Source organism: Chiloscyllium plagiosum, unplaced genomic scaffold, assembly GCF_037043375.1.
Source record: "Chiloscyllium plagiosum isolate Xiang-an unplaced genomic scaffold, Cpla_swu_hap1 HiC_scaffold_18, whole genome shotgun sequence".
NCBI lineage: Eukaryota > Metazoa > Chordata > Chondrichthyes > Orectolobiformes > Hemiscylliidae > Chiloscyllium > Chiloscyllium plagiosum.
Genome location: NW_028270156.1, coordinates 65,444,314 through 65,460,890, shown reverse-complemented (window position 1 = coordinate 65,460,890; position 16,577 = coordinate 65,444,314). Strand labels below are relative to the sequence as shown.

Here is a 16,577-nt window from a genome sequence, read left to right as displayed (position 1 = left end):
GTACAAAGCTCAGAAATGCTTAGTAGTGAGGTGGGTGACAGCCAATGAGGGAAGATGCTGTTTGCAATATACAACTTTAGCAAGAGGCAAAGGCAGAGTTATAAATGAATGTAAACAGCATCCAACTCACGTCTAAGATTATACTCACAGATCCTCCCTGAACCTGTAATATCAACACAATCCAATTCCATAGTAATTCCTCCTCCAACATCCCTGTGTCAAGCACTCTTCTTTTACTCTGTTTAATTCAGTGTAATATTATTTTCTCCCTCAACCAGTTCAAACTGGAATTTTCCTCCCAAATTCACACTGACAATCTTCTTCCTTTCCCTGTACTACCGAGGCAAGTATTAATCCAGTTTCTGTAGACGTACTTCTTCTCTTCATTGTCACCCATTTCCCCCATCACTTCTGCTCACTGCTTTCTTTTCATCCCTCAATGCCCTTGTTATCCAATTCTTAACTTGTCTCAGCATTGCTCTCAGTCAATCCTAGCTGCCACAAACCTCTGCTTGCACACGGTCATTTTTGTTGCAGTACAAGTAACCATGATGGTAGAAATGCAGAAATTTATGATGCATACATTGCGATGACTTCATTTTTGTCAGCAAACAACGTCATGCTTACCAGTCCCTACACCATTGTGACAAGTGTCACGTGCATGCATATTCTTGTTCAAAAGCATTTCATTCTAGTAAGACATTTATCAGAATCTTCTATGTTAAAGGAAGTAACAGTATCTGAAATTTATTCCAAATTTTTCTTTAAAGGAAACAAGGGAAAACAACAGAATTAATTAGTTATCACAATTATTTTCAAAAAGACTGAATAAAATTTCTCATTGCACCCAGCCCATATCCCAGACGTGAGTTGGGCTTCAGGTACAATAACAGTAACAGAAATTCGGGACTGAGCTGCAATAATTAAAGTGTTCCAAATACAAATTTCCCTTATAGTGAACTTAAATAGACATCTATCATTTGCTTGCTGACACCATCTGCCTACTCATCCACCAACACACTCATTTGGAAGCTTTAAAACATATAATTTGCAACAAGGTTTTCGAACAAAAATCATGCTGTGCTTTCATCTGGACCATTTCACTGAATATGGCAACAGGTGGATGCTTACAATTTACAATATGATCAATTATGTAGATTAACATAATACCTGTTAGGACTCTTACGGCCTTTTAGCACAACCACATTCATTTACATAATAGCAACTACACTGTGAATAGATTGTTAGGGGTGCTAATTCTATCATTCAGCCCACTCGGTGTCATATGAAAGACAGACAGTTTGAATGGACATGTTTGGGCACATTTCCTAAATGAAGTGGTGCTGCACTTGTGTTGAAAAGAAACTAGAATAATTAATTACTGGTCATAGCAAGAGCTGGTTCTGCTGCAGCAAAAATGAAGCTTTTTGTCAGTGGTAAATAATGCCATTCTCAGAAAATAGCTATTGTGCTGAACACAGAGACAGGTTTAAAGTTAGTTAATATTCAAAAAAATTTTCAATTGTACTGAAATGCAATCAGGATACTGAGAGGGGAAAGATATAAAAGAGACCTAAGAGGCAACATTTGCACGCAGAGGGTGGTATATGTATGGAATGAGCTGCCAGAGAATGTGAAGGAGGCTGGTACAACTGCAACATTTAAGAGGCATTTGGATGGGCATATGAATAGGAAGGTTTGGAGGGATATGGGCTGGGTGCTGGCAGGTGGGACTAGTTTGGATTGGGATGTCCGGTCGTCATGACGGGTTGGACCGAAGGGTCTATTTCCAGCTGTACATCTCTATGACTCTATGACTGTATGACACAGTCCAGAAAGGCCTTGGCTACGAGAACCTTTGGTGTTAGCAATATGTTTGAATGAGAAAAACAAAGATAGCATTCACATAGTTGAAATTGGGTTTTGAAAGTTTAGTTTGAATTCCTCCTTTCCAATATAGATTTGTATGTGGACCATGGAGATGAATCCGGGATTATCTACTCAGCAGCCACTCTTATGCACTCATAAATGGAAGGCCAGAGATTCTGCACTAGTCAGCTAACATTGTTGTGCAATTTAAAACTGAATTTCACACACTCAGGCTATTGAGTATTTTTTCAAAAAACCCACAGCAACTTAACTGTTGCACTCATATGTAAAGAAATTTAGGAAAAGTGTTTAACTGTTGTAGATGCTATGCTTGGTCACTTAACCAGTGTTGTCCTAGTTTCCAAAGCAAAGCAAATCTCACTGAAATTTTTTCAACTTTCCTTCAATCATTAGCTTATTCACACTTTGTTCGGTATTAGGCAGGCAAAGACAAGTTACGGAGTGCAGCGAACCATGGATTCACTGACAGGAATTGCCAATAACAAGATAAATCAAGATAAACATTGTATTAAGCAATTTCTTCTTCGGCCCATACTTGGTTGAGTAAAATTAATAAGCAATACAAAACCTGGGTAACTGTCAATATGTGCTGAGCCTACCCTGTTGTACCCTATTTCTATGTTGGCCCACATTCCGAAGATAAAGCAGGGGTCTTTATGAAGAAAAAATGTTTATTTGTCATTTGAAACCAATTATTCATCCATTTATTTTTCATCCAAGTACAGATGGCTGTGCGTATGGTGGCGACACGCTCATCGATTTGGTTTTGCTAATGGTTGGTTAATATGCTTTCGGTAAACTGCTGAAAATTAAGCAAACAGATGGTATGAAAACCTCATCAGTTTCCTTTCATTCTATAATATGTGAAATTTGATTTTTGGATCATCAAGCAGGTCAAATTTAAAGCTGCGAAAATCTCACCCTACAACCATTTTCACAATAGCGTCATATTTAATACAATTAAAATCTTGTGTACACACAGATGTCTCAATGAGAAAGTATGTTTCCTTAGTTAAGAACGAGATCAATGGGCTGACTTCATTCTCTACAGCTGCCAGTCTAACTAAAAGGAGATTTGTCAATTTTCCATGACCTTTCATCACCACATGTTCCTGTCATCATACTTTCATTCTCCACTCCTCCACTTAGATGCTGACTTTTTGCATGTTTAGTTTACTCCTGCAAACTAATAATTAATTTCTGCAAGGCAGCATCATTTACTTTAACTAACTAACAGTCTTGAAAGCTAGAAAAGGTGTATTCAAGACATAGGGTAACATTTGCAGGCAGGCAAGGTGTCAGAGAAGAATTTGAATGCCAGCATAATAGAAATATGAAAAGCTGTCAGCACATAAAGGGAAAATATACCAATTCTACTGACCACCCAGTATGAGGAAAATTTCATGAAATCATTAGTAATATCACTGCAAAGCTTATTTAGTTGTTCAACAATGGACAATGGAATGAGATATATTTTTGCAACGACGTTCATTGAATGCATCAAAGTTTAGCCAGGCACTGGTTCCAAACAAGGAGTTCAAATATCAGTCTTAGGCTCAGCATCTTAATCCAAGAATAATTTACAAATTATTAGCGATTGAGTGATGGCACTTAAAACTGATTTATTATTTGATGTAGGCACATTAATTGGGTTTATTTGTTCAACAACGGTTCTCCTTGTTTCCAAGAATGCTCACAATCTCTTTCAAAGCTTACGATGCCAACATGAAAAGGTGGCGGCAAAGTGGCAATGTCACTGGATTAGTGATCCAGAACCCAAGATTAATGTTCGGGGATATGCAATTGAATCCCACCATGGCAGATGGTACAATTTTACTTCAATAAAAGTCTGGAATAAAAGACTAGTCCAATGGTGACCATATACCCACAACCAATTGTTGTAAAAACCCATCTGATTCACCAATTTCCTTTAGAGAAGGAAATCTGATATTCTTTCCTTGTCTGATCTACATGTGACTCCAGACCGACAGCACTGCAATTGACTCTTAATTGTCGGTCTAGTTGGAGACACCCACATCCCATGAATGAATACAAAAACAATTCTCTCTCCAGGTTATGGTTTCCCACAGACCAGCAACTCTTTGGTACTTTGCCCAAATGTATGTTCATTAAAAGTGAAGATTAGCTGGATCATTTGGCTGAAGAAGGATATTACAGTTATAAGTAATGTGTACACAAAGAAAATTCCACTAGTATTTATTGACTCACAAGCAGCAGCAAGAGAGGGAGGTGGTGGCATTGTGCCAATGTCACTGTATGAATTATCCAGAACCCCAGGCTAATATTCTGGGTTTGAATCCTCCGATAGCAGGTGATGATATCGGAATTCAATAAAACCCAAGACCAAAGCAATGGTAATCTAGAGGGTCAATAAACCAACACCACAAACAACTGGATCATCTGCTATCACTAACTCAGGACCCATCTGATTGGCTAACGTCCCTTAGGGATGGAAATCTGCCATCCTTACCCGGTTTGGCCTACAATTGATTTCAGTCTAACAGCAAATGTGGTCAACTCTCAAATGCTCCCTGGGCAATTAGAAATAGACAATAAATGAATTAATAAAAAAAGCACCACGCTGATTTACTTGCAGCCTGTTACAGTTGCTAAGGCAAATTACACCCTCATTACCTGCAGCCAAAAAAAACAACAGAAATTTGTTTTTGAGCTGCCAAAAGATATGGATATGAAGGTTATTAATGTAGTATAATGAGCTCACAAACCTCACAATGCCTTTCAAAACTTAGTGCAAATAATATTTAAATATTTCATTTATAATTTGAATACAGTCAGAAATTTTATTAACATTTTTAAAAAAAATATCAATTTCAAACATGCATAGGCAATAACACTGATGAATATTCTGACCTCTCTGTGTGCAATGTAACTAGACAAAAACAACACTACTTGAAGTTCACTAATTGTGCTCTATTATTAATTTCTTCTATGCAAAATGTTTAAAGCAATCAAACTTAACTGTCCATCATGAAACCATGGTCAGGCAAAATATCTATTTACAACTGTGTGTGCTGCCATTATCGTAACAGTTCAGTGATATGTGTGGCACGGTCTGATTTTGCAAACTAGCATGCCAGGGATCTACAAAAGAAACACTGCCTTCTCAATTGAATTGAGATAAAAGGATGCTTTAAAAATTTGAGTTAAAAAAATTATTTTATTGTTCCGTTTTACTCTATCACAAAACTGACTCAACCCTAAAGTTTACAACAGAAATAACTTCTGACAGCTATCTGGAGAATTAAGCTGAGACCTTGGTATTAGAGTTAGTAATCTCAAGATATTAAATGAGCGATGAAATTAATTTTACCAAAACCATTGACACCCAGATATTGTTGTTGTTTCTGTAAATTGCTCATTTAATGAATAGCCAATGTGTATTTCTCCAAAACAGCTCCTCTTATAAGAAGAGCATTAAAGCAATTGACAAGTATAACTTGTATCTGGATGATCTGATTACACATTGGTGTATGCAATGATGCTACCTTTTCCCTTTTATATGACTTTTCTAGAGACTTAATATACCATTTGCAAATAAAAACTAATTTGATTTTTATTGTGGTATTTGTTCAATATAAAATGAATAGCCTAAGTAAGTACAGTAATATCCCTGCTGTCTTAAACAGTAACGTGCACTTTTGGTAATTTTAGCAGCAATAAACAAATCACTCAAGTTACTCACTAAAAGCAACAAACTCACCTTAATTCAAGCACTGAAGTATGTGCAGAATTTATATTCATTTTGGCATGTATACTATTAAATCACAGCCTGAGAAAAAATGAAGCATTTATAAAAAGACCAAATAGATTGGTGAATTTATTTTGAGCCAAAATTAAACCATCTGTAAGCATTGCTACAGAGAACCCAGTGATTAACACTGCCATTCAAAATGCTCAGTCACAAGACTCGGTCTAGAGACGATACAGTGAAATGGAGAAAACTCATTTGCAAAACTGGCAATAACCTAGAATTTACTAATGGACAGATGTAATGTTGACTAATGGACCTGCTCAACTACAGTTTGTTATTTTTATTCAACATAGAAAGAGGAAGCACTCCTACAAAACACATGGAAAGCATTAAAAGATCTCTAGATTCTTTGCGCAGTAATACAAAGTGTTTTGAATTGTGATGCTGACAATTTCTTGAGGTATCTTGAATAGTTAACTCACTATCCTAGCTGAGTGATATGAAAGAAGTAGCAAGATCAAAGCAATGGCAATGTAGAGGGTCAATAAACCAACACCACAAACAACTGGATCATCTGCTATCACTGACTCAGGACCAGCAATGGCAGTGGCCTGAAACAACCATTACTGTCAAGGAAAAATAAATACCATCACAGGGTTGAGAAGTAGGGAAAGAAAAAGAACTTTCATAGGAAGAGACAAAATTGGGTTAGATCTGTCAAAAGTACATAAAGCTGACTTAATAGTCATATTGTATAATGAGAAAACAACCTTTACAGCGTGAAACTCCTGATGAAGGGCTTTTGCCCGAAACGTCGATTTTGCTGCTCCTTGGATGCTGCCTGAACTGCTGTGCTCTTCCAGCACCACGAATCCAGTATTGGGTTACAGGCTACCCACTATTATACAACACAAGTTGACATTCCTTTCTCTGGATTAGGAGGAAATGTCTCTTAACCTATTTGTTAATGAGATCCAACAGTCACAGATAATGTTTACCTGCCAAGGCTCTATTGACAGAGGAATGAGTGGCTAATCCAGGCTGTCCTCTTTCGTGGAAGATGCCTGCATAAGGAAGGTATTCAGGAAGTAGAAATCGCCTGCAAGAAATAAAATATTTAATCAAATACAAAAGTTCCTTTCTTAGTAAGCAACAATTGAGCACTTTGACAAGAAAATATAAATTTTTATTGTGCAAAAACTGAATGTTATGATGTGCTTTATTTGACTGATGGTCGTCTTCCAAATCACCAGCCTAAGCCAGGTTTCAAACACCTTCCAGTCTGACTGAAAGAAAAGGAAGGCCTGGAACCTGAATTTCCAAACTTTACTTTCAGGATTCAAGATTCAAAAAAAAAATGATGAAATGGAATGTACAGTTTGCATAAAGCAGCACACTTCAGGTAATAATAGCTGCAAGATGCATTTTGCTGACAGCTTACGAGCTTCTTTGTTGAGCATAGCATTTCTAAATTAAAACTCTAAATTCATTTAAGAGCCAAATAGCTACTTTAATAGTCAACAGGGTGAAAAAATGTTTAAATTGCACCTTTCTTTCTACTTCAGCATGGGATGCTCTCCTTTCCCAGTTCCGGATCTCCCAAATGCCAAGAAATTGAGGATGAAAACAAAACTCCTGCCATTCTCTCGTATAGTTTGTCAGTCCATTTTTATATCACCATGTAGGGAAGGCAATGACCTAATGGTTTTATCGCTGGACTGTTAAACCAGAGACCCAGGTAACGTTCTGAGGACCCAGGCAGATGGTTGAACTTGAATTCAATAAATATCTGGAATTAAGAATCTATTGATGACCCTGAATCCATCGTCAATTGTTGGAAAACTCCATTTCATGTCCCTACACATGTCTGCAATGATTCCAGGCCCACAGCAATGTGGCTGACTCTTGGGTAATTAGGAATGGACAACAAATGCTGGGCTAGCCAGTGATGCCTCATCCCGCGAGTGAATAAAAAATGCCTCATGAAAAAAGAATTTACAAGTGGAAGAAGGAAATTTATGAATTAGTTGGATTTCTTTCCTCAGTATATTTTTCACCTGTTCCCCACTACCTCTCCCACAGCAAGACACTTGCTGAATTTTAACAGATAGGGATTGGCAGGAGAAAAAAATATGAAAGAGAAAAAATCATGTCATCTGTGTTAAGTGAGAAAAGGAAATTAGAGTAAAAACATTTTGAACTTGGGGCTGTGCAGTGGGTTGTCATATAGGAGTTTATTTGCTTGCAACATTTGACATGCCCTCTCCATCATGCAAGCTGCCAGCTAATCACAGCCAACTGCAGTCTTGCAGCTCCATTAACTTAGAACAAATAAGAGAAGTACATTTCAACGGGCACCAGAATTACAATGGTGGGTTTAATAATTGGTCTTAATGTGCTTGTGATTTTTAAACATGTTAGCCCATATAACACACCAACCACAAAGAGTCAGATTCAGATTAAGTTAGATATCTGAAAGTTTAGTAAAAACCAATTACATACACTAATATAGGATCACAAACTCACATCTATGGTCTGTGTTAGATGCTTATTTAGCTTATACTTAGATTCTCTACAGAGTGGAATGGCTAGCAGATTGGCTGTCTGCCTGTTCATTGAATGTACAAAGACGAATCTTTTATCCTACAACAATGTTGTGATGCCATCTAGCTGTCTTGAAGGCATAGTGAGATTTGTGCAACCAGACAACATCCTTTCTTTTCCCCTTGAGAGGAAACAACCTGTTCTGATAAATATAACAAGGATGCACATTAGTGCATCATCTGTGCATGTCAAGCCAACATTTTGCCTTACAACAGGATGGGATCGAATCCTTATATAATTATCGTGACCAGTTGTGTAGCTTCACTCTGCAGTGTGTTGTTATAGACAGATGCATATCATGCATTAAAGATAAACGTTTGCTGTCTGATACAATAAATTCAGTTTCAGAGTCATCATCTTGCAAAGCAAATGGTTGATCACTTACAACTTGGAGATGTTCATTTTTTAGCTGAATGATTTGAAGTATTTTTCTACAGATCCATGTATTCATACAAGGATCATACAAAGGTTTGTTCTCGTTCAATTTGGGACAGCTACCTGGGTCTTGTCGATCATACTCTTGTATAATTTTCTTCCTTCTTTCTAACTGCACCATGTACTGTGTGGTAAGAGTTTCTGATTAAAGAACTGTGTGGATTAGTCTTCTAAATATGAGAAGACTATGGATAAACCATTGCCTTGAGAAGCAGCTTGTAGATTCAAAATGGCTATCCTAAAATTACAGCAAGTATCTTTGCATTTAACAATCGTGGACTTCATCTTATGAACAATGCGTTCTGCAAAACTACTAAAATGAGGATAGCAAGGAGACAAGGTAAATGTGTTGAATGCTCCACTGACAGCACATTTAGTGTGCACACCTGAAGGACACAATCAATTCAGGAATGTCAACTGTACTGAATACTGCAGCTTATGTTGCATTTGTGGTAGCTTTGATTTGATTGAGTAAAGGAAATTTGGTGAAGTAGGCATCATGGTACAGTCATATCTTCATGGCTCAAAGAATTTCTGTGGAATGAGGGGCTCTCTCAAATACTTGGGTTGAAGGGTTATGGAGAGCGGGCAGGAAGGTAAAGGTGAGGCCAAGGTGTGATCAGTCATGATCATATTAAATGGTGGAGCAGGCTCAAAGGGCTAAATTGCTCCACCTAGTCCTTATGTTTTTACGGAGTTGACATATTTCACAACTTGATCAACTGATCAATGTCCTTATTGATGCTGGGCCAACTGATATCTTCGTGCACTGATCTTTCCCTGCACCCACATAATGTAGGTGCATGTGATCAAGTACATCTTGACATAGTGCTTGAGGAATGATCATCGGTCTAGAGTACAACGTGGGAAAGTGAGAGGTCGTGTACATTAGTAGGAAGAGGAGGCATAGCTAATTTTCTAAATGGGGAGAAAATTCATAAGTCTGAAATGCAAAGAGACTTGGGAGCTCTAATCCAGGATTCTTTGAAGGTAAACTTTCAGTTCAGGTTGAGTCAGTAGTTAGGAAGGCAAATGCAACAATGGCATTTACTTTGAGAGGACTTGAATACACCCGAAGCATCCTGAAGAAGGGTTACACCAAAACACTGACTTCGCCACCTCCTGATGCTGCCCGACTTATTGTGTTCTTCCAGCCTCCTGACTGTCTACTTTGGATTCCAGCATCTGCAGTTATTTTGTCTCTAACCAGACTCGAATATAAAAGCAGGGATGTACTTCTGTGGCTCTATAAGGCTCTGGTCAAATCACATTTGGACTATTGTGCGCAGGTTTGGGCCCAATATCTCAGGAAGGATGTACTGGCCCTGGAGTGTGTTCAGAGGAGGTTCACGAGAATGTTCCACAGAATGAAAAGCTTAACATACGAAGAATATTTGAAGACTCTGGGTCTATATTCAATGCAGTTTAGAAGGATTTGATTTGGGGGCGGGGTTGGAATCTAATAGAAACTTACAGATAACACAATGGCCTGGACAGAGTGGATGTTGGGAAGATGTTCCCATTGGTAAGACCCAAGGGCACAGCCTTGGACAAAAGGGAAGACTTTTTAGAATGGAGATAAGGAGATACTTTTTCAGCCAGAGAGTGGTGAATGAATATAATTCATTGCCACAGAAGGCTGTGGAGGCCAGGTCATTGGGTATATTTATGACAGAGATAAATAGGTTCTAGATTGTCAGGGGGATCAAGGGTTATGGGGAGAAAATGGGAGAATAGTGTTGAGAAACTTATCAACCATGACTGAATGGCAGAATAGACTCGATAGGCTGAATGGTCTAATTTCTGCTCATATGTCTTATGGTCTTTACCATTGAAAATTACATTCCTACAATGTCTAATTCACCTTTGAATGACAAAAAAAAACATGCTTGTTTAATGAACTGTTTATGATATTCAAGCCATGTACTGATGGTGTTTTTTTTGAGATATTACAGCTAGCTGTCATTAAACATAATGTGTTAAATCTGCTCTGCTGGTCTATGACCAAAATTAATGAGATCAATATGAAGACCACTTTCAAACACCAATTTGACAACTTTCAAGTCTCAAGGACATTTTTGTTCTTTGCTGGATTTGAAAGTCAGCAAAGAACATTGGGAATAGTCATTAGAGTGTCTGATATTTATTATATTTTGAAATCATTACCATGGATTTTTAGAATTAGGCAGTGTAGGCATGGAGCTGCTCTGTATGGAACTTTTGTATTTTGAAGACTCAAGTGAGACTTTCCCTATTAACATTTGAGTAACTTGTTTGAGCATTCGGGCAAGCTTTGGAAGCAATAAATGATTCTCATCTTGTAACTGCTGGGCTCTGAGGCCTGTCCGGAGTGCATCTACATCCAACATGGTAAGTTCAAAGGGATCATAATGGTGAAGAATACATTTGCTGGAACATAAAGTTTTCAATCTTAAATTTAGGGCATGTTGTCCATTTAGCTTCATGATGGAAGGAAGAAAAGGCTTCAGCTTTTCTTCCAATATCCATGTGGTGCACCAAATTGACTATGTAAAATCGCTACAGGTGCGGATAGAGACCATTTGGCCCATCAAATCTGCACCGACCCTCTGAACAGCATCTCACCTTACCCCTGGAACTCCACATTTACCATAGTTAATCCATTCAGCCTGCACAGTCCTGAACACTAAAAGAGAATTTAGCATGGCCAATCTACCTAACCTACACATTTTTGGACTGTGGGAGGAAACTGGAGCACCCAGAGGAAACCCATACAAAAATGGGAAGAACATGCAAGTTCCACACAGACAGTTGCCCAAGGCTGGAATCGAATCCAGCACCCTGGCACGGTGAGGTGGCAGTGCTAACCACAGTGCTAGCATGCCAACCAAGTCCTGTCTGTTTGGAGTTCATAAGCTGTAGCATTCCAGTTAATCCTAGGGCTTTGTTGACATGCCTATGTGCGTGAGATGGGAATCTGGAAACATATTTGACATGTTCCTTGGCTAGCTCTACTTCACATGTTTCTGTAGAGAACTTTTAAGTTTCTTTGAGCGAATACATTACAGCTCAAAATCCTCTTGCAGAAAATAGCTGGAATGTGTTGTGAAATACTAGACAATGTTTTGGTGGATAAGACATTCCGCATCTTTTCTTCCATAGAATTAATACAGTGTGGAAACAGGCCCTTCGGCCCAACAAGTCCACACTGATCCTCCAAAGAGTAACCACCCAGACCCATTCCCCTACACATACTCCTGACTAATGCACCTAACCTACACGTCCCTGAACACTATGGAAAGTTTAGCATGGCCAATTCACCTAACCTGTACATCTTTGGACCGTGGGAGGAAACCAGAGCATCTGGAGAAAATCCAAGTAGACATGGGGAGAATGTGCAAACTCCACACAGTCAGTCACCTGAGGCTGGATTCGGACCCAGGTCCCTGGCGCTGTAAGGCAGCAGTGCTAACCACTGAGCCACCGTGCCACCCTAAATCTTGTGTAAGACCTGGACACTATTGTTGATGAATGTTGAATCAAACACCTGCTGATGCTGCTATCCTGCTACAGTTGCTGCAAGTTTGCATTCTCCTTCTCATATTGAAACAACAATGTAATCCTGTCCAGAAGTCCCTTTCAGAAAGATTTGAAGGGCTTAAGAGGCAATAACCAGTTCCATCAGCCTTTCAATGTAGTTAACTTGAAGAGAATCACATTCTGTATTAGCATCGACAATTGCCCACAGATTGGTTGATACTTTCGCCTAGCTGTTGGCCATAGTACATAAACTCAAGCCTGAATATTGAAGTTGACTCTGACCTTAAGGCATTTTTTAAGGCTTGCCTGAACCTATGCGGTCATCATTCAAAATACCAGAGGATTTAATTCTTTGCAATCCTATGTTTCCCAAAGCAATAAGATGTTTGACAATATCACTTTTTGTCTATGATTTGTTGGTCAATAAAGTGAAGATTCCTTGAATAATGGAATTTCTAACAATGTTACTGGATTGCCGGCCCATGTTCAGATATTTGCTTTCCATCTTCACTATACTTCTTAGTATTTTTTAAAATTGTAATAAAAAGTATCTGTGTGGCAGTTTAAAACTTCTGTTATTTTGGCTACTCTCTTTATTGTGTTGAATCTTTAAAAGTAACTGATGCAGAACTTGTAGGCTTGTGCCCCTACCAGGCACTCACATTAACGCAGATGTGGCAATCATAGTCTTTTCAAAAACTTTCCCACAGTTTCTGAAAACAAGTTGTCAGAATCAATCCACCGCTGGACACAGGCAAGACTTTTTCAAAAATAAGCAAGTTGTTATCTGTGTATTTTTTTCTGCATTTGCTGAATTTTATTCTAAGTATATTTTTCATAGGATGTACTGTCCTTCCTACATCTTTAAACTTTTTTTTTATTAAACTGATTCAGCTGTGGCCTCTTTTAAAAAGAGGCTGTGTACGCACAAAAAAGTTCTTTCTCCAGTACAGTTGTACACTCCAAACTTGGTGGTTAAACTGAATTTTAGCTCTGACCTCAGAGTGTGATAGGTGACTGTTAGACAAATAACCTTTCACAATTCTCACTTCAGTACTAACTTGGCACCAGCTATTAATACCTGCTTGCTGTCACCATCTTTTTGTACCAACTTGCTGCCACTACTGCCACCATGATGTGCTTGTAATTTTCCACAAGTTAGCCCATGTGATGCATATCAGAAAGACTGAGGTTCATATTGATTCAGAAAGCTGAACAACTAACTATGTATAGTGGTATGGCATCCTAGTTTTGCATATACGGTCAGGATTATGTGCTTAATTTTCAATTACATTACCTCTATAGTTATCGAACTGACTGCTTAGCTCCTGACTGATCGAAAGAACAGACAGTAAGATGGAGACCTTGTATACAAAGTATTTCATGTTGTGTCGCCATCTGGCTGTTATAAAGGAATGGTGTTTTTCTAAGATCTGGATCTGTGCAATTATAAAACAGTTCTTACCTAGGAACAAAGCGTCCCAGTGATGGGGCTGTCATTCTTGCATTTCTTGGAGCACGAAGGCGTGACCGTTCCCCTCCATCCCTTCAACATAGAAAAGCAAAGCAAGAAAATATTACATCTGGTGTTCACAGAATACAACAGTTAATAATGCAATCCACTAGTCAAAGGCTTTGTTGGTGCTCCCTTTTTCCAGTTAAGAAATGCAATATTCCATGTGCTATAAAGCAGATATACAGAAAAAGAAACAGAACAATGGCCTAATTTTAATGAGGCATTGTATTCATAAGATTTAAATATCTGTTATTTGTAGATTAGGGTGGGATATGAGCAATTTGTCATTTTTGTTAGGAGATATCAGGCTGACATAATTATGCATTTTAATATAAGTATCTTTACATTGCAAAAGCAAGGCCTTTGCTAAACCAGTTTGCAGCAGTACCCTCTTAAAACAAATCCTAATCTGAGAACACTTTCTATCCTTTTGCAGAAATCCTTCAGTGTAGAATGTACTGCTGCTGTCTTTTAAGAATTCCAGCTGTAATTTACACCATACGAACATTTAAATTGATTCAGGCTCCTCAGAGATAGGCAGATTACCACAGATGTAAATAGATGTAAATGTACTGTTGGAATAAGGTGATATATCGTCATTTTACTTTCTTTGCTATATTATATTCTCAAGCTTCAAAATTCAGTGTGTTCCTATTAAGATATGGGGGAGGGCTAGTGAAAATGAAGGAGCATTAATCTCAACACTGTCCCACAAAGCAAATGAACAGAAATTCCATGCAAATGAATACCAATGTATATAAGAGTCATATGCAATTTCTGTTTTTATTTTAGAATTCAACATCTGCTGGATTGTGCTTTTAATTATATCACGTTATTAAGATGAATTGGAAGTATTTTTTAAAACAAGAGTGTCCTATGTTATAGCATAACTCAAGTATTTTCAGCACAGTAATAGGCATTCCAGCACATCAGTTATTGTGAACGAGACTTGGTTTGGATACAGCAGCAGAATTCACATGAGTTCATGTTCCTGATGGATACAGGATGGGACAACATTGAATAGTCCAAGCCTGGAGGTAAAAGTAGTAAAAGAAAGGCATAGACAAGAGTTCCTCAGCACATGTACCAAAGGAGAAGTGAAGATGGGCACTATTACAGAGATGGAAATATGTAGTCTTGGTGATGCAGAGAAAATCAGAGAGAATAAAGAGAGGACGGGTAATGGGATTGTTAATAATGCAGTTCAGGATTTGTAAACATCATGATGGGTTCTTCAATATGGGAAAGGATAGGAACTCCAATGTTGAGGAGTCAGGATATTCCTAGGGTTCAGGAGTACTTGGGATGTTAATGCTTAACATAACTTTGGATAGTGGGAAAAACTAACTGAATCTGTTGGCACGTTTGATAGGTTGCCATATTATTTGGAGAACAGCATCCAGCAGTCTTGTGGCAGAGCTCAGACAAATGAACCTGAACTGCTTTTTGTCCCTTTTGGACCATTAAGCATGACTTCTTGACATATTCCTATCTAAGGAGAAAGTGAAGAATCCTGATAAAGGGCTAATGACTGAAACATCGATTCTCCTGCTCCTTTGACGCTGCCTAACCTGCTGTGCTTTTCCAGCACCATACTCTCGACACAAATTGCTATATAATTTGCAAAAGGGATCCTGTAGCACTGGAACCTAGGAGTGCAAGGAGCAGAATATGAGACTAGGAAAACTAGCAACACAGCCTCGGATTTGTGAACAGAGGATGTTCATAACTTGAGAATCCCAGAGGAACTTGTCCAAAGAGTAGTAAAGACACATCAACAAAGAATAAAGGGAAACAAGTTTCAGGAAGCGGTAGTTAGAGGATTTGTAAACTTCGGCAATTTAAAAATAAACAATCAATTCAAAGAAGTTGGCGCAAAACTAAAAATACTCAAAAGTCACAATCCTAAGGCTGTGACCCCAAGAAAATATTTCCCTCCTTTTGGGGAATCATTCATGCTATACTATCTCCCATGAGCAAATAATAGTTAAGCTCAAATGGAGTACATTATTTCTCAGTTTGCCCTGATATTCTGTGAAAAGGTTATTCATTCATTTCAGTGGAGCATGATCCTTCTATTCTCAAAATACACAGTACAGAGTTTGAAACAGATTTACTGTGAATAAGATGGCTGATTATTTGGGAAAGGCACATTAGCTCTCAGTTATGAGAGTTCAGACATCGACTACTTTAGCCTGAAAATGCAAACAGACAAATAGAGAAAGTGAAACCTGAGTGCAGTAAAACAAAGATTTAAGTTACTACAACAGAAAATATCATCCAGAGAATAATGTAATAACAGACAGCGCCAAACTCATTAGTGTATACATTCTTCGATGTTAAAATAATTACTGACCATGATTAGATAAAATGATGGAACTTGGAAGAACATTAATAAGGTGCACATGAAACTCTGAAGTACTTCCCAAGTTTTGCATATGCTGTGACTGCAGATAACTAAATATGGCATTTTCAAAAAATCCACATGGAGCAAAACAAGTGAACCAAAGCTGCCTGTACAGAAAATGGAAAAGTAAGCAAATAAAAAGTCACGGCAAAAGTCTGAATAAGTGAAAGACGAATTAGAGCAACTAGCTAAGACAGAATACATGGAATCAAAGAGTAAAGCTAGATAGATGAACTTGCAGTTCTTGAAACTCTCACTTGAGTTTCTTTCACCACTGTAGATTGTAATGTGGACATTGTTACGTAGTGATTCTGATAAAGTTAATGTTTAAATTGCATGCACCCAACATGATATCATGCAGTCTCTGGGAGGAGAATCATGAAACTTTGCATGAGACCCCAATAGAAAAAGGAGCATCATCTCTAATGCTTGGTCGTCATAAATAGTTATGCCTTACTACCAATTGTATGCAA

General features: G+C 38.1%; 1 protein-coding gene across 5 annotated transcripts in view; it reads right to left on the bottom strand.

The window, feature by feature from the left end:
* ambra1a (autophagy and beclin 1 regulator 1a) overlaps positions 1-16,577 on the bottom strand; it is a 390,498-nt gene that overhangs the window by 225,469 nt on the left and 148,452 nt on the right. For all 5 annotated transcript variants that reach the window (XM_043706209.2, XM_087996752.1, XM_043706210.2 and 2 more), the window contains exons 10-11: positions 13,647-13,727; positions 6,622-6,722 (exon numbers count right to left, since the gene is read on the bottom strand). In XM_043706209.2, the coding sequence (XP_043562144.1) occupies positions 6,622-6,722; positions 13,647-13,727 (182 nt within the window). The remainder of the gene's footprint in view (positions 1-6,621; positions 6,723-13,646; positions 13,728-16,577) is intronic.